Source organism: Sinohyriopsis cumingii, chromosome 1 (genome assembly GCF_028554795.1).
Source record: "Sinohyriopsis cumingii isolate HCF-2022 chromosome 1, ASM2855479v2, whole genome shotgun sequence".
NCBI lineage: Eukaryota > Metazoa > Mollusca > Bivalvia > Unionida > Unionidae > Sinohyriopsis > Sinohyriopsis cumingii.
The window spans coordinates 98,576,004-98,595,147 of NC_142961.1; the positions used below are offsets into that span (position 1 = coordinate 98,576,004).

The 19,144-nt window shown below is 38.1% G+C and overlaps 1 protein-coding gene across 4 annotated transcripts in view; it reads left to right on the top strand.

Moving 5' to 3' along the window:
• Nucleotides 1-19,144, top strand: part of LOC149807414 (F-BAR domain only protein 2-like) — a 150,139-nt gene that overhangs the window by 75,848 nt on the left and 55,147 nt on the right. For all 4 annotated transcript variants that reach the window (XM_089966526.1, XM_089966541.1, XM_089966532.1 and 1 more), the window contains 2 exons: nucleotides 11,486-11,567; nucleotides 12,540-12,555. In XM_089966526.1, coding sequence (XP_089822652.1) covers nucleotides 11,486-11,567; nucleotides 12,540-12,555 — 98 coding nt within the window. The remainder of the gene's footprint in view (nucleotides 1-11,485; nucleotides 11,568-12,539; nucleotides 12,556-19,144) is intronic.

The window sequence follows — 19,144 nt, forward strand, 5'->3', positions numbered from 1 at the left end:
CTTTGAGCGCACCAATGTCTTTTATTAGTCTTAACGTAGTTAGCAAAATGGTGGCTTCTGTGTATGAGCTAATGAAGAACCCAAGAGCAAAAAGTTCTGTTTGGAATAATTTTTCACTAAAAAGGGAGTTTAGCACTAATACAATTGACAAAACTGTTGCTCTGTGTAATATGTGCAAAACTGAAATCAAGCACGCAGGCAGTATGACGAACCTCTCGACTTATTTATGGTGTCACCAGCAATCATTACTGTCCATAAGTACGGTGCAACAGAGTGACACAACCCCTAACGCAACAGCCGAAAGTTCCATTAAAAGTGTACGTATTGTTTCAGATTGACAACCAAAGATTGCTGTTATGCTAGGTACACAGACTAAATACAAATCTTCATCACCAAGGTCCACAGCTATCACTCGTGCCATTGCTAGTTTCATTGCTCGATTTGCGGCCATACAGTGTTGTATCAAACAAAGGATTTTTAAATATTGCATCGGTGTTAAGTAATTAGTCTCTCAGGTTCAGACCAAGAAAGGTTGGGAATCACTGATATTATTAATTTACTATATTATTCATTTTTCTAACCAAAGTAGGATATTTATCAATGTGATAATTTGTGATTATGTGTTGTTTTTCTTGTGTTTATCCCTTGTCATGTTTTGTACTACAAGAAATGAATCGTTAGATCATTTTGATTTGAAGACTTTCTAATCAGGCAAAATAATTCTACAACTCTTTTCTAGTATTTTGTTTCTTGCTTGTAGAAGTTTTCATATGTTGATATATTTTTTATTTTCTAAACAAGTGATGTGATTATTACAGTTACTGGGTGTTTTGGTTGAATTAAAAGCAAGATGGTTTCATTTTCTTCTTCATATTTTATTAAATGCAAGGAAATTGCTCATTATTTCAGTACAAAATATACAATATCAACATTCCAGTCATAAATGCTATCATTGACCAATACGTATTGATACGTATCGCAATACAGACATGCCATATTGCAATATATTGCAATACATATTTTCCTGGCAATACTCACCCCTACTAATCCCACACCATCATATTATTATTTACCTCTCTTGGCAAGACCAGTAGGATGTTTGCCGCATTGTGTCAAGACCCAATCACCTTTATCACCTGCCATTGGACAAGATCAAGATCAAGATCAAAACAAACCATCTTAGTTACTGTCTCATACTTCAGATGTGCAGACCAGCTTCATGGATAAAATATTTTGCCACAATTGGACTCTGCCATATTGCTCTGATCAAAATTGGTCAGTACTACAAATAATTGTTGTTATTTTTGTTGTTGTAGGGTTTAATGCCATTTTTTGCGCACACAATAGGCTATATATGGTGGCCAGTATATATAGGTGGAGGAAGAACTCTGGAAAACCCTGGGAAGAACCACTGACCCACGAGAAGCTACTGACAAGCTTTCTCACATACCCATGTTAGCCAAGCTTGAGACTCGAACCCACGCAGAGGTGAGATGGCAGTGATCCGGAACGGTGAGCGCTTTAGACCACTCGGCCACTCAGGGCTCTCCACAAATAATCATCCAATGTCAGCCACCAGATGAAAGATAATGGTCCAATTTGCTGAACCCACATAATACAGGCACCCTCATGGATCAGTCTAACCCGCATACTGCTATAAGACACTCACTGCAGATGATGCTCAGTTTAGTGTCTCAGTACCCAGAAGATGTTGTTTCACTTTGTTCTCAGGCCTTTACTTAGTGACAGTTTTGAAGTTAAAATATCTTACCACCACAGTTAATCATACATTGTAATCCAAAGACAGTAGGCCTCTATCAACTTCATTGGGGCAAGATTAAGATTAAACCAAACCTACTCAGGTATTATCTCACACAGCAGTATGGACCAGTTTTGTGCATCAGATGTCCCCTAACCCATCTCAGCACAAATAATGGCACGAAGTCATGAAGATACATTGGCACTGTTCCATAAAAACCAGACTCTGCCATACATCTCAGATTATAACAGGCCACAGTGATCTTACCATCTAAGCCGAAAGACAGTAGGTTTGTGTGCAGTTTACCTGCTTCATACCAGAAGGCACTTTTATGTATCAGCCATGGGTCACTCAAGGCAACTGGTGCCCAGTTTAGTTCTCCAGTGCACACAGAATATGGAGTCATTGCATTCTCATGCCTTTGTCACTCAGAAGGAACACTCACTTAGTGATCAAATCTGCTCTTTTAGATAATCTTCTGCAATATTATCTCAGATTGCACAGCAGGTATCAGCATTGCCACATTGTCTAGACATGACAAAGTAGGCTCACAAGTGCCATTGTCTTTGATAGATCTCATTGACAAGATAAGACTGCACTCAAGCATCTATCAAAGATGTCTTTCACTTGTTGCCACCAGTTTCGCTCACTTCCTCCTGCTCCATCAACAACTTAATCAAAAGTTCCACTGTTTGTTGCCATGCTAATCAGCAAAGACAATGTCCATTCAAGTGCTATCCCTGTCAGGTCTTGGGGCTGACTGGGAGAGCATTTCATACACATAATACAACCAAGGGAAATGGAGAAGTCCCCACCAGTAAGCATCTCAGATGCGATCTTGCACAGTACAATAGGGACCAGGTTTGTAGAGCACATATCCTATAACCTGCGATCAACATAAGGAATTTGACAAAGTTTTGGAGGATACAATGGCCCTTTTCTGTCATGATCTGACTCTGCCATCTTAATCTGACTTCATGAGGTCAGTATCCAAGCTTATCCTGCCTATTATGTTGAATTATGGGCCAGCATATGTTGATCAGCATCCCATGTGCCATCCTGCCATCAGTGTACTGGCACTCTTAGGGTTTAGTCTACCAATATTGCCACAATGCACCCAGCTCATTCCATGGCAAGTTGTGACACAGTATCTGCTTAATATGAGCACTTTTAAGGGAAACAATCCTGAAGATTCATTACAAGTTAAAAGCCAGGGTTCTCGAGACTCATTGTGAATAAAAGCACATAGAAGGGGATCCACCCCAGTTTCTCTCGATGCCATCAGATCTAGATCACTAATGGTCAATGCCAGTCCCAATCTGCTTTCAGATATGTCTGAGTGGACTGCTTAGGATGATCTTATCTCACATATTTTGCCCTCGCATCTGTACACAGACCGGCATTGGGGACGGATGTCCATTTGGTGGAGACGTACTTCATAGTACCATGACATTTCCATACCACTCTGTGTCCAGTTAGTGCCTTTGTCATCAAGGTTTGCCCAATGCAGCAGTGGACATCACTGTCCTAGGCCACCCATTTATAAGACAGTTACAAGGATACTGTCAGTATAGTGGCCAAAACATTGCTACTTAGAACAAGCATTGCATATGAGGTCCCTTTCTCAGGAATGGGGAATCTCACATGGCTTATGTTGGTGGTCCCTTGCAGGTATGACCTTCAAGTTGACAGTTTGTGTGGATGTGAGCTGGCATGCACATCTCCTTTCATCATTCTAGGAGGCCAGTCAATATCCTAGATATAACAGCCATAAGGAAATCATTCCATTTGTGGCAGGAAAATCTACATGGAAGGGCATTCTCTTTTTGTGCGACATCTCCACTGAGGCAGCTTATCTCAGATGGCAGAGGTGAATAAAGTCCCAGACCTTTGCATTATTCTTTGGAAATTAATAGCTGATGTCTTCAACGACAAATCTACTTACAACCGCTCCGGTGGCCTAGTGGTTAAAGTGTCTGCCTCGGAAACGTGAGGTCGTTTGTTCAATCCCCAGACAAGTCATGCCAAAGACTTACAAAAATGGTACTATCAGCTGCCTTGCTAGGCTTTCAGCATTAAGAGGTTTGTGTTAGGACTGGTCGGCCTGGTGTCAGGATAATGTGACTGGGTGGGACATCATGCTACATGTCTGCGGCATGATGCCCCAGTGCAAGACATCACTATAAACTGCCACACTGCAGACATCATAGCGATATGACTGAAATTTTTTTAAAGCTATGTTAAAAATCCTAATCACACACACACACACATATACACATAAATCCACTTACATGTTCATCATATTCTGGGCCAGCTACAGGTATTAGCGAACTTGCTATCCCAGAAGAATCAACTAATACAAGCAGAATGGTTGCTTCATCCATTGGTTTCCAATCGCATATGTGCCTGATGGGATCAACTGCTGGCAGATCTGTGGGTGACAAAGGGATTGCAAAACTCAAAATTTTTGTCTCATAAGCCCAGTATCTGAAGGTCTGGGCAGTCAGTGCTCTTGACATAAATAGATTCAAATGGTTTGGACACATAAGTTCACCCTCCAACACACGTGCTTCCAAATGTGATACAGAAAGCAAGAGAATCAAACTGTTGCCTCATCTTGATTGCTTTTCTCAAGTGGGAAAAATCATGGACCTTTGACCTCATTAGTAATCCCCAGGAAAAAGAGGTATCCCCTTCTCTGCTCAAGCATTTGTTATGGCAGGTGTTTCATCCCAATCCAGAGTTGTTGAATCTACACATCGGGAGCATATTAAACAAGCCCATGGAAACACAATTCTCTCACCAAGTGATGCAGGAGGTTGTGGGTTTGATCCCCGGCTGAGTCATACCAAAGACTTTTAAATAAAAATGGTACTAACAGCCCACCTGGCTTGGCGCTCAGCATTAAGAGGTTAGTGTTAGGACTGGTCGGCCCGGTGTCAGGATAATGTGACTGGGTGGGACATCATGTCACATGTCTGTGGCATGATGCCCCAGTGCTAGACATCACTGTAAACTGTCACACTGCAGACGTTGCAGCGATATAACTGAATTTTTTAAAAAGCTATGTTAAAAGTCCAAAACACACACACATAATGATCTGATATCCAGCGGGACTCTCATGGCAGCCATCTTGAAAGACTTGCTAACACTACTTATGCTATATGAGGTTGGTCATATTGACATGGGGTTTTGAATAAATGACTTTATGATATGTAACTGGTCCTGTATAGTAATGGTGCAAAAATGCAAACTGAACTGAACGAAAATGAAATTACTCCTCTTTTTGTATCTGCCTCATGGATAAACCAACTTCAGCCACTTGACTTAACAATTATGACTGCAAAGAACAATTAAAAAAAGCATGCTTCCACCATTAGAAAATTAGTGAAACCAGTCTTTTAAACAAGTATAAATGGATTTTTATAAAACCTAGTTTCCAACCATCAAACAAAACATCATCATCTGTACTATATGTGGAGACTTTTTGTAACAGTCATGAAAGAACTGTTACTGTGAAAAAACACAAGACTTAAAAAAACACTTATGTGAGTAATGAATTTATTGGTTTTTATCAACAACAGTACTGATGAACTCAGTTCATATAGATCCATTCCAACTCATCCAAGAATATGGCATATAGTGTTACCTTTGTCAATATGCTCATCTATTCAGTTTGAGTGTTTTGTTCAGGTCTGTTTCTCACAATGGCTGGGCATTTATTATTATATTCTATCAATACATTTCTAGTTTTAACATTAATGAAGCTGTAGTAACTCCACATTGTATCTTAGAAAATTCTGTATTTAGAGAGGCTTAAAAATATGTTAATAATTACTGATCTTATAAATTACTCCTTCCATTGTACTCTTCATTTCCTTCATTGTATCCTTCACTTCCTCTCCATCTCCTGCTTTATGGGATGCTCAAAAGGCATTCTGAACCTTATCTGCTTGATACAAGTGTTAACATTGTGACTGTCTTTCTGCACATATTGGATATCCCTTTTACATTATTCATGATGTACAACCTATATATTATTGCATGACATTGTATACTTTAACATTCAGCAATCAGTATATCGCTTGTATAACATAGTTTTTGCTAGATACTTTGAAAACCCAGTCCCATTTCAAACTCGTGTATACTGTGTACTAGATATCCCTGTTATATTTTTTTGGTAACTATTGCAGTAGTGAATTTCTTAGAGTATAATTTATATTGTTTCCCAAAATATTACACTTGCACACACACACATTAGGGGTGAATTGATTACTGTATATACTTGCATATAAGCCATTTGTGTATAAGCCAACCCCCAAACGGAACAGGTATAAACACGAAAAAGTGCATGACCCATGTATAAGCCGACCCACAACTCCGTGACATCTCAAGATGTGCGAGGTAAGTTTTAAATGCATTTATTTTGGCAAACTTGTATCTGAAAAAATTACATGTATACTTATCTCGAGGTTGGTGTGCATGATTATTACAAATAAATTGTATAAACTTGTTTGAAAAGTAATTTGTTTAATTTCTGCTTTATGAGTTGACAATAAGGGAATAAGGTCGGATATACAACAAGGGGAAAATAGACTTGTGTATAATTTGATTGAATGATGACAAGAATTTAACAATCGTGAGTTGCTGTAACACTACCTCTTGCTTTTGACTCAATTATTGTTGCTTATGCCTTTATTGCATGGGACATTTTATATCAGTGCACCGGTAATTGTATTTTTACTTTGCTTTGAAATTGTAAATACCTAACTCGTTAAAATGTAATCCCAGTATGACAACACAATGAACAACAATACGGTTCAATTCAACGCTTGCAATTAGGCTACTGAACGTATTTACATAATGGTGCCACCGCATGTACATTGTAGGTTTGATTACGTGCCGAATTAAGTACATCCCATGGAGTCGAATCATGGGCACAATTGCACTAAACTTTAATGATATCTTCAAAATACAATAATGAAGTTTTAGAAATAATGCTTAGAAAATTATGCTAATATCGTGAACGCTGAGTTTTAGTTTGCTTTGACATAAGCGACCTTACACCATACCTGTCAACCATCACAGCGGGAGGGAAAAAACTCCCGATTTTTGGGGTCGATCCATGCCTACCTCCCAGTTTCATAATATCTTAAGATTTTTGCAGAGAATTCCCGATTATTACATTATGTCTTCGATTTTCATTTCTTCTAAACAAGAAAAGTCCTACATGTTCTGTTGTATCACCTGTGAATTATTGTTGTGACGAAATAATTACTTTACAAGAAAGAATTCACTTCTTCACTAAATATAATGTTATGTTTAAACATTATTCACATAAATTAATGATTTTTTTAAAACCTCTACAACAATACAAAATAAAACAATAAACCAGAACAAAAATTATAAACCACAACAATAAAATCATCTACAATTAATTTCAGACCCAAGAATAATCACTACAAATGCTGTAACTCCATATGCTATAATGCCATTCACATGAAAGAAACTTGCATGAGTGAACACCTGACATTTTTATACTGTATATACCAATGTTAATTACCACCATTAAATTAACACATTAACCCCTAGCGACAAGTTTACGTGGCAGGAGGTAGTAGCCTACTGCTGAGCTCTGTAGCGTCATGGTCATGCATGATACACTAAAGTGGGTGGTATTATAGAAAGGTAGACAGTGGTAGCTCTACATTGATACAAAATAATCTGGAATATCTAGTTGCACTACAAAATACAGATTAAAAAAACTAATTTTTTGGACCTGATTTTTTTCTACCCAAAATTTGCCAGTAGTCGGAATCCGATTTTGTGTCAGGATTTTAGACTTTTTGCTCTCAGATCTAAGGCAAACCAGTATGAACTGCAAACAGACTGATGAACCTTTGCAAAAAGTAGGATAAGATGGGCATTTGGTATAAAAAGTGGTCTTGATACAAAAATAATGGCTCTGTTTAGCAAAAAAAAAAAAAAAGGAACTCCAACTTTTACCCTTCTGCTCATGTGCAAGCCAACTAGCCAATGAAAAATGATGTTTCTAACACAACTAGGCAGTATGTTATTGAAAGATCACCTGGGATTTGGTGTTTTTCGATCTGTTCAGAAATAGCTTTCAAAATGTGTTTCCTACTCGATTTTCAGGTGAAAATGACAAAAATCTCCAGGGGTTAATGAGGTAAAAGATGGAATGAAGATACATACCACGCAGCAAATGTGTCCTCAAAAAACTTGTTCAGAATATATGTGTTATAGTAAACAATACTAAATGCTTTATGAGTTGACTATAAGGAATAAGGTTGGATATACAACAAGGGGAAAATAGTTGCCACATGTACGTTACCATGAGGCTACCTATTTTGGTACCTTTAGTTCAACAAAATTGGGAATCCTTTATTTTTTGCCAATCCATTGCTGGTGCTTTCATAACACACAATAGTGTAGGACGTGGTTTCTTTGAACTTACGATGGAGGGCCAGTCATTTTTACAAAATAGTTGCATCGTTAAGGATTAACTTTTAATTAGTTGTGTGGCTTTCTTTCTTGTTTAATCATTAGCTATTGTGCAGTTTGGCCACAGCTAACCAGAATATGAAAAATGGGGAAAATGGGTGTGTGACAGGGAGAAATGGCGAGTCTTTTTGTGAATTTCATGCGTATTGGACCAGGAAGATTGACCAATATTTAGGGGAAACAAGGCTTTAAAAATGCCACACAAAAAACTCCCGAATTTAGGTTCCAATCTCTGTTATTTTTATTCAGTCTTCCTACTTGGCTTTTGAAAAGTTCATAGGTATACCTTACATCCCGTTTTACAAAACTATGGTAATTGTGATAAAATTATGGAATAAAAGGCAATCAGTGTACTGGTTTAGTTACTGGTCAAATTCCGTCTTAACACAAGCCAGTTTCAGGGTTGTAATGATTAATTGGCCTGTACTGCTGCCACAAAATGAAAGACAAATTCACCGACTATCAACAGAGGAGACGCTGAAACATCAAGCTTTCCATTGTTTAGAAAGTTAAGATGTTTGTTCAGCCAAAACACGAAACTAAAATTGATTGATGTTGATCTTAGTTGATCTATATGAGAATTTTAGGCTTTATTATTACCACTCTCCGTGAACATGTAAATTATGCTGGTTATGTGCCATGTACAATTAAACATGTGTAACTTTTTAAAATTATTACCTCAATTTGTAGGATCGCTTATATCATTGAAAATGAGTAGCTCGTGAGCACATGATTCAACAGACTAGCTGAAATGTTATCTGGAAGAATGCAATTTGGTCAAAACAATGAATAAAGCAAAATCTGCATCTAATACTTTTGGGAATAAATAATTATTTAAGTCACGCTATGCATGTTTTGCACTGTGTAAGTAGTGTGCATTATAGTTCAGCCTGGTCTCCAGGTAAACTCAACTGGCCTGCAAATTATGAAGTCTTTATTTACCTTTAGTTATTTTTTAAAAATGCTTATGTCATAGGACATGGAAAAATTATTTTTTCGTGTCCCAAGATTTACAGCCATTACAGTGGTCAACAAAAAGACCTAAAAACTGTCAAACTTAGACATTGGCCTGTGGATAAGCCCACTCCCTTTCTTACAGGCCTTTATTTTTCCCTAAATTATTTGGCTTATACGCAGGTATATATGGTAATCAATATATTACTGACAGACCTAAAAATGAAAAGACAAGTTGATATGTGTATTGATAATATGTGATATCATAGAATGAATATCATGAATGATATTGAAACATGGCAGAGGTGTATCGTTTCACCCCTTAAATATATATATAGTTTGTACAATATAAACACATCAAAAGGATAACAGTAATATTTCATTTAAAATCTTATTGAGTTAAGAAATAATTAGTGTAAGAGTGGTATCTGTATCAATAGATTCTTTGTTCAGTATTTCAGTTTAAATAATATCCTTGCACTTTAGCATGATGGATTATTTGGACAAAATTGTAACACTGAAAACATGTATTTATATTTTCAAGTCAATGTGTTGATTCTAACATGACAGATCAGCAAGATTCAGATACTTTAGACTCATTACCCTCTGCTGACCTAGTACTACATTATGCAAGCACTTCTTTGACAATGTCTCATTGTTAAATTGTACTGAATGTTACTGTTCGAAACGAGGTATCAATTTGTACAAGTTAAACATGTGATGCATTGTAAACGGAGATGAAATGGGTTAATGTTTGAATTGGGGATTGATATTTCTCTATATACATGAAGTTTAATGATGGCCTATAAAGTTTATGCATGAAGATTGCTATTTGGAAAATTCCATATCTGTGAGATTTTAATTAACAGATTGTGTGTATAATTAACACGCATGCCACATTTCCAGCATGACACATTTCATGCCATGGCAACTTCTCTTTGTATCAAGGTAGCAGCTTGAAAGACAATTACCTTTATATACTTTGCAAAACAAAAGTTTGTCTAAATCATGACTACTTATCCCATCTACACATTTTAATCACATTTTTTTTGTCTTATCTAACAAGAGTTTGATGTAGGAATTGATGTTTATTAAATTGTCTGTTATTTATGAAAATAAAGATGGCTTAAGGAAGATGCATGCTAGGTCCTCAAAAGATGGAGAAAAACTTACGGTTCATGACCTTTAAGGGTAGTTCTGAAATACCCTGCTATAAGATGGTTCATAAAACTTGAGTAGCATGAGAGTTTCACCATGGAAATACTTCACTTCATATGTTCATCTAATAGACACACATCTATAAGTTTTGATATCGGATAATTTTATTTAATAAATTTTGTATTGAAACTGGAATATTCAGCAGTTTGCTAATTTTGCATAAGAACATAATGCTCTTAACATTTATATTTTCATTATTTAATCTCTTGTGATCATCAAGTATAATGAAATTTGAAAGATGTTTAAAAGATCTGACTTTGGATATTATGTAAATAAATAATTTACTCAGGTTCGAATAGGCTCTTGTTTTCTATAATTCAAAAACAGTATGTAATATTATCAAAACATCTACTTTCAAGTGTCTGTCTGACCCTGTTAAGATCTTTCATGATGCCTCTTTGATTAGAACACCTCTTGGCATATCCCCAGAAATCCATCTTGGAAATACTTTGATGGAGTGATACAGCATAGAAAGGGGAAAATTACCATAAATAGTTGAGAACTTCGTCACATGCTAAAAAGTTTGCTAGGCACAGTAGAACTACATCAAAAGTATTATGATACCTTTATGGAATTACTTGCATAGATTCTGTAAAAGGTCCTTAATGAGATCATGTTTAAAAAAAAGAAACTTTGGTCTGTTTTGACTAAGAATAAGTCATTGCAGTCATGTGGTCAGTAGTTAAAAATATGGTGTTATGTGATGTGTACATGAACTTGGTAAACTTGGGACATATATACAGTAACAGCTTACAGCAATATTTCCAAGTTGTTTTTCTGATCATTGGTGGAAAGGCCTGTGTGTGTTCCACTGGATGACTTTTGTACAAGTGTTAAAAAATTCTTTATTCATGTTCCTTACACTGCATAGCACTATTAAAGGTTCCAATTCAGCTGAGCAAATATAATTGTCTTAACCACAGTCTTAATGATGTAAAGAAATATTTCAGTGTGATATTCATCATTCTTGAGACCATGAAGGTTCTGTGCTAATTTAGTTGCTTTACATGTTCGTTTTTTCTCTTTTAGGGTTTTTGAAATCCAAGGCTAAAAGGAAAGAAAAGAAGAAAAAAAAGAAAGAAAAAGAAGATAATAAAGATTCAGAGTCTGTGTGAGTATGGTTTTGTAAAGGTCCCTTTTTCACATTTTAAGTTGAATAGAGATAGGAGTTTATTAATAACTAGACTTCCAGTTTTTACCTTAATTGGTGATAAGTCCATGCCTGATGATAAAATCATGTCTGATAATAAGACTGTGCCAGATGATAAGACAGTGCCGATAAGAAAACCATGCCCAGTGATAAACCCATGCCTGGTGATAAGATCATGGCCAATGATAAGCCCATGCCTGATAATAAGACTATGCCTGGTGATAAGACTATGCCTGATGACAAAACCATGCCTAGTAATAAGACTATGCCAGATGATAAGAATATGCCTGATGATGAGAATATGCCTGATAATAAGACTATGCCTGGTGATAAGACTGTACTTGATAATAAGACTATGCCTGATGACCTATCCATGCCTGAAAATAATATGCCAGATGATAAGACTGCCCGATAAGAAGTCTATGCCTAATAATAAGACTATGCCAGATGATAAGAATATGCCTGATGATGAGAATATGCCTGATAATAAGACTATGCCCCCCATTTTTCATTTTTTGGGGGGCAGATACTGATAAGAATATCTATGTCTGATAGTAAGTCCAGCCCCTACTTTTTGACAAATTTGTCTGACTGTCCCCCTGGTTTTATGATAGGAGATCTACTGCAAGTTTTAAACTTGCTTTTCAGTATAGCAGTGACATTAACTAGTTATGCAAATAATCTACTAAAGACAGCAAAATGTGATAATCTTTTGGTAACTATACATGTACATCTATGATTATAAGAAATATTCAATATTATGGTAAATACTAAGTAATAAAATGCAGAACTAACTTTGTATGCATATAAATAGTTGATACTTTTTCTTTGGTCATTTACTCTTGCCATTCCTTTGGCTGGTTTTTTATGTTGTTTTTAGGGGTGTTTTATGTTTTGCTTACAATTAATTTCACAATTTGTTTTCTTTTTCAGAGACACACAAGAAGGGGTGAGAAAATTACCATAAAAAAATAATTCATCATATTGCTTTTTCTTTTTGGAATTCTTTAATTGTGCCAAATTTTCAAACGTTTATTTATAGCTACCATCTTTTAAAATTTTGCAAACAAAAGAACTAATATCACAAAAAGATTTTGGTGGTGTAGTAAGTATCAACATTTTCTGCTATGATGCATGAGGTCTTAGAATTTTCAGTGTTTGGAGAGACATATTTTTTGACTCACTTACTTGCAGTAGCATATAGCAGGGGATCACAACCCCTGGAATGTGTTCTGTCCGGCCTTCAGGGCAATTTTAAACAACACAGAAATCTGGCCCATGAACAGTAAAGAAATTCCAGTTTGCGGCTCCTGAGTGTCTTAGAAAATGCAATCTGGCCCATGACCGAAAAAGGTTGTGCGCCCCTGGCATATAGGGTGATATAGCATTTGTACCCTATGTTTTACAATGCCAAGAAATATATATTTTTTGAAGGTCCCCAAACATAGGGACAAGGACTCACTTTTCACAAATCAGCTTAAATTTATGCATATAATTTTTGTAAGTTTTAAACCAAAGAAAGTATAGTGCTATTTGATAAGTGTGTTTCTCAAAGGTATATGTTGGAACATTTCATATGTAAAAAAAAAACTTTGCAAAAGTCACTCTTTTGTATGGGAGGAAGGTAATTACTCTGTAAAATATGGCACCTGCAAGATACTTACAAAAGGACAGTGATGAAGATGACAAGAACATCAATGACAGCACAATAACCAAAGAATATTGGGCAGAAAAACCTTGACCTAATGGCCATATTGAATGAAATCTGCGTATTATTTCTTTTTATGTTTGAAGAGAGAGAATTATTGTCAAGCTACAAGTCCATGAATATACAGAATTGAAGGAAACAGCTAAGCCACACTTCTTTATTTATCTGTAAAAAAATGAAAATTTTATCACTTCAATATTTATTTAAATCATAGTCCACCATTATAAATAAGAAGTTAAATGTGATGTTTATGCAATCCTTTGCATCTGCATCCTTCCAAATTTGTTTGATCTTCATTGCAATACTAAGAATAAAGTTTTGATTGGTTGGGTTTTAATTTCACCTTTGCTTCATTTGTTTGAATTGTAAGATCAAAATCTGATATACCCCCTCCCCATAATTTATTCATGTTCTGTCAACCTTGGAATAAAATTACCTTGTATACAGTGGGATATGGTGGGGATCAAATTTGTTTGATTGAGGATTGTCTGGAAGTAATTTCTATCTCTCAAACACACACACACACATATGCACACACTTCATAATTCTCTTAAAACTAGGATTAAGTTGATTACTATATCTGATTAATAATTTTAACTATATAATAAAGTAAACTAGATGTTTTTAAACATTTAACAGCAAGATAGCGCTGACATTAGATTCTTGGGAGCAGACACTGCTGCTTCACATCTGTTATGTTTGAGCATTTACTTCAGTCCATTCTGCTTTATTCACCTCAGAATGTAATGTCAGAACTAACTTGCATCTTCAGTCTAAAACCATTGAGTGAAGTCCAGACAGTTTCTCTGGCATCCCAAACTTATGTTGGACAGCTTCGTCTTTTTTTTTTGCTCCTTCAGTATTAACCATAACATTCTGTGAGGGAGTTCACACCTTTGAACAGTGCTGTTGTGACAGTTTAGTTACCACTGAATCCACTGAACAACAGAATGCATTAAATTTGTCAGTAGCAGCAGACTGTCCCTCTAACCAAATATATATCTTTATAAATGGAAAGTTAGCTGGATCTGGCTTATGCAGTTGTTTAAATGTAGTTTTGTAGTTTATACATGGCAGTAGGTGACACCACACTCAACATCCATCAAACATAAAATAGTCGGCACCAAGGTTGAGCTATATAGTAATACAGCGGAGGGATGATTGGCGGACCAGGGACAAGGGATCCTTACAATCAAATGTGCAGTATAGATCCCAACCCAATGCTAGGAGACAACAGTCTAATCAAGCTAGGAGGCAACCATACAGAGGCGGTAAGAAACAAAGTTTCTCCGTCTTCAAGCCTCCTAACTCTAAAAGTTGACATACCCTCCCCACCACCCGCGGACAGCCTACCTGTGGGCGGCCGCCTCCTGCAATTTCAGGACCACTGGACCACCTTTTTTCCTCAGAACGATTGGGTGATCCAGGTCATTTCGGAGGGGCTTCGGATTTCATTTATCCAACCCCCTCCCCTGTCCTCCTCTCTCCTCTTCACGGACAGGAGATACGGTCGCTCATAGAAAAACGGGCAGTGGAGATTGTGAGAAAAAAACCGCAATCACCGGGGTTTTATTCCAGGCTGTTTCTTATCCAGAAGGCAAACGGCAAGTTGAGGCCGATCATTGACCTGAATTGCCTCAACCAATACATTTTACCACCGAAATTCAAGATGGAAACGGCGAGATCAATCTGTCTTTCCATCCGGCGGGACGAGTATGCCGTCAGTCTAGATATGACCGACGCATATTTTCACGTCCCTATCCACCCCGCATCACGGAAATTTCTCCGATTCGCTTACCGCGATGCGTTTTATCAGTTCCAGGTCCTACCCTTTGGCCTCAACATCAGCCCTTGGGCTTTTACCAAGGTTATGGATTGCGTCGTCACCCTGTTCCGCTCGACTTTATCTACAGAGATGGCAGTGTACTTGGACGACATCCTCCAGAAACATATGGTAAGTTCTATTCTGCTCAAAGGCAGAAACGATCTTTTAGCACTTTTAGATCATCTAGGCTTTCTCGTGAACTGGAAAAAGTCCGATCTCCGTCCATCCCAGCGTTTTGTCCATCTGGGTATGGAGTTTCTCACCGATCTGAATCTGGTACAGCTTCCTTGCGGTCGCGTAATCCGGATCGTCGAACTCGTCAAGTCCGTTTCCAACAGGATGTGGATTTCAGCGAGAGAATTCTTGCAACTCCTCGGATTATTCAATGCGGCGGCGGACTTGATCCCACTTGGCCGTCCTTTTATACGTCCCTTACAAATGACGTTACTGGCACAATGGTGCCCCTTTTCAAGTCCCCTCAATCAAACAGTAATGATTATGCCCGAGATACGATCATTACTGCGTCAGTGGCACAACCCCGGTTGGCTGTCCACGGGGATTCCTCTGGAGATGCCCCAAGCGGAGATAATGGTATGTACCAACGCCAGTACCTGTGGTTGGGGTGCCCACCTGTTGCCGGACTTTGCTACAGTCAGTGGCACGTGGGAGCCAGGGGAGAGGCCTCTCCACATCAACCTTTTAGAAATGAGGGCTGTCATCAATGCCTTTCATTTCTGGAAGGATCAACTCTTGGGAAAAACTGTCCTCATTATGTCAGACAACTCTGTGGTGGTGACTTACCTCCTCAAACAAGGGGGCACCAAATCACCAGACGTGTGCATTCTGATCTGGCAGTTTCTACATTGGTGCGACAACCTCCACATCAACGTACAAATCAGACACATTCCCGGCAGACTCAATGTCTTGGCCGACACTCTATCCAGGAAAGGTCAAGTCATTCACACGGAATTGTCACTCCATCAGTCAGTCTTTCTTCGGATTTGCACACTTTGGGGGCGTCTGATGATTGATCTTTTTGCAACAAGGTGGAATCGCAAGTTGCCCATGTTCATCTCTCTGGTTCCAGACCCAGAGGCTTGGGCCATGGATGCTCTGTCAATCAGCTGGGAGGGGTTGTGGGCATTTGCCTACCCTCCCACGGTTTTGGTACCAAAAATAATCCAGAGGTTAAGGGGTCAGAACTGTCGGATGATTCTGATTGCCCCTCTCAGATGGAACAAGTCCTGGGGTCACCGATCTACTCGATCTAGCAATAGATCTACCCAGGAAGATTCCAACCAGCCCAAATCTTCTCAAACAACCGTGGTCACGGGTGTTCCACCCCTGCCCGGACCATCTTCTTCTTCTTCACGCTTGGCTCTTGTCCAGACAGCCTTGTGAGACAAACAATTTAAACCTTCGATTGTGGAGAGAATCTCAAGAGCAAGAAGGCCCTCCACTCTGAAGGCTTACGAGGGAAAGCGGCGTGTTTTCAGGGACTGGTGCCATATCAATAACATCGTCCCTTTGAGTGTCTCAATCCCTCAACTGGCCGACTTTTTTCTCTGGCTTTTCGAGGAGAAACAGTTGGCCCCAATTACTATCAAAGGCTACCGCTCCATGATATAAGACACATTCCGCCATCATGGTAGATGTGATATTGGGCATAACAAAGATCTGTCAGATCTTTTAGCCAATTTTGATTTCAATTGACCAAAATCCCTCACCCTGTTTCCAAAATGGAATCTATCCTGGGTTTGAACATGGCTCAATTCAGACAAATTTGAACCTTTAGCCCACACTTCGTTAAAGCTACTATCATACAAAACGTTTCTTGATAGCCTTAGCTTCAGCATGCAGGGTGAGCGAGTTACATGCCCTTTCCAGTGACCCGAACTTTCTTCAGATCAGATGGTTTGGTGGTCCTCCTGACGCAACCAGGCTTTGTAGCCAAAAATAGGTTACCATCCATTGGCAATCAAAGAATCGTCATTCGCTCGCTCTCTTCCATAGATAAGTCAAGAGCAACAGCCATGAAAGATCCTGTTCGTGCACTCAAGCACTATTTAAAATGCACAGAGGCGTGTCGGAACACACGTAAGCGCCTCTTTCTTCTGGTCAAAGCTGGTAAACGGGATATCACCCCTCAAGCCCTTGCTTCATGGCTGAAGTGGGTTATACGCTCAGCGTATTCTGAGGTCTCACAAGATCAGAGTCGCCTCATGAAGATTACAGCTCATGAGATTAGAGCAATCTTGGTGAGCCTTGCATTCGAACGCAATGTTTCGATCCGAGATATAATAGATGCTGTTGGCTGGCATGCAGAGTCAACCTTCTCCAGTTTTTGTCTCAGAGATTTGGCTTTGCAGAGGCAAACCTTGAATCCGGTAGGTCTGGTTTCAGCAGCCCAAATGACCACCAGACCCATTTAAAACAATCAGCACAGCCTATCAGCTTCGCTGGATTCGCCAGTGAAATTTCATAGGTAAGAAGATTTCAATAACTATCATCTTAACCATATATAGGGGTCACATATGACGGGACCCTAGGCTGTGTTGCTGATGAAATTAGGAGAACGGGTTATCTTTCAAATGGGGAATCCAGCCATCATTCCCTAGAAGGTACCCGGGGTGGAGGTAGGATGCTCAGCATTCCCTCCTCCTATTACCTATTCTCCTAATGTTAATGTGATCGGGGAACATATTTGAAGGAGAAAGCAAATTTTTAGTAAATTGTGTTTCTCCAAGAATACTTACCCGATCACATTACTTAAAAACCCTCCCAACCACCCCGCTATGCGAGCATCCTCGTATAATATATATCGCTCAGCTTAAAAAACTAGTGACACCTGGCGGCAAGAGTTCTGTGTAAATTTCTTTAACTGTCCTTGTCCAAGAATTAATTTAGAGCATAAGTATTTCCAGGGAAAAATAATCTCTTGGAATCCAAAATAATTTGAAGAAAAGTTGAAAATTCAACTCAAACTGATAACAACAAAACATCTTTAAGTGTCATTGGTTTAAAACCCAACTGCCCAAATTCTCTATAGAAAACAGTTATATACTAACTTAAGACACAAAACAGATTCCTATATGAGGGTCACATGATCATGTTTCGTGAACAAGCTAGAAGCTTTTTACATGCCTAACATCACATATTCCCATATGGCCTTGATTTCACTTATTGACTCTTACATTAAGAAAGAATTTTAAAAAAGTTGTTTACTTCAACTCTTACTGATTCTGAATCAAGGTCAGGAACTAGGTCAGCATTAGATATTAGATATAAAGTTTCTAGTATTAGGTGTTTACAAAAAACAGTCATGTCAAACGGAATTTCTGAAAAATGTCAAATCCAGTCAATAAAGTTACATTACAGTAGCATGTACATGTAATGGAATAAAAGAAATTTAAAACTAACAAACAAACAATTAAATCAAATATAAATTAAATATACATAACACTTAATCATTATATTATTATGTCATTAATATGATGTCACATGTGACCTAAAAGTATTGTAGCGCTATGAAGATGGGGCATAAAATAATGAAAAAATTAAATGCTTATACAGCAATAAATGCAGCAACGGTTTTGTGAAAGAAAGTGATAAAATCAGCAAAATGTATACAAGACACAAATTGTGGAAAACTGTGATTTTAAAAGTTGTTCCATACTGATGATTGTTGTTGTTGTTGTGGGGTTTAATGCCATTTTTCAGCACATGATAGGCTATGCATGGTGGCCAGTATTAATGGTGGAGGAAGAACCCGGGAAAACCCTGGGAAGAACCACAGACCCACGAGAAGCTACTGGCAAGCTTTCTCACATACCCACATTGACCAAATCCCAGACTCGAACCCACACAGACAGAGGTGAGATGGCAGTGATCCGTAATGGAGATCGCTTTAGACCACTCAGTCAGTCAGGGCCCCTCCATACTGATGAAGTTCACCCTCCAGTGTACACATGTTTGTGTATTTGAAAAGAAGAGTCTAGAAGCTCC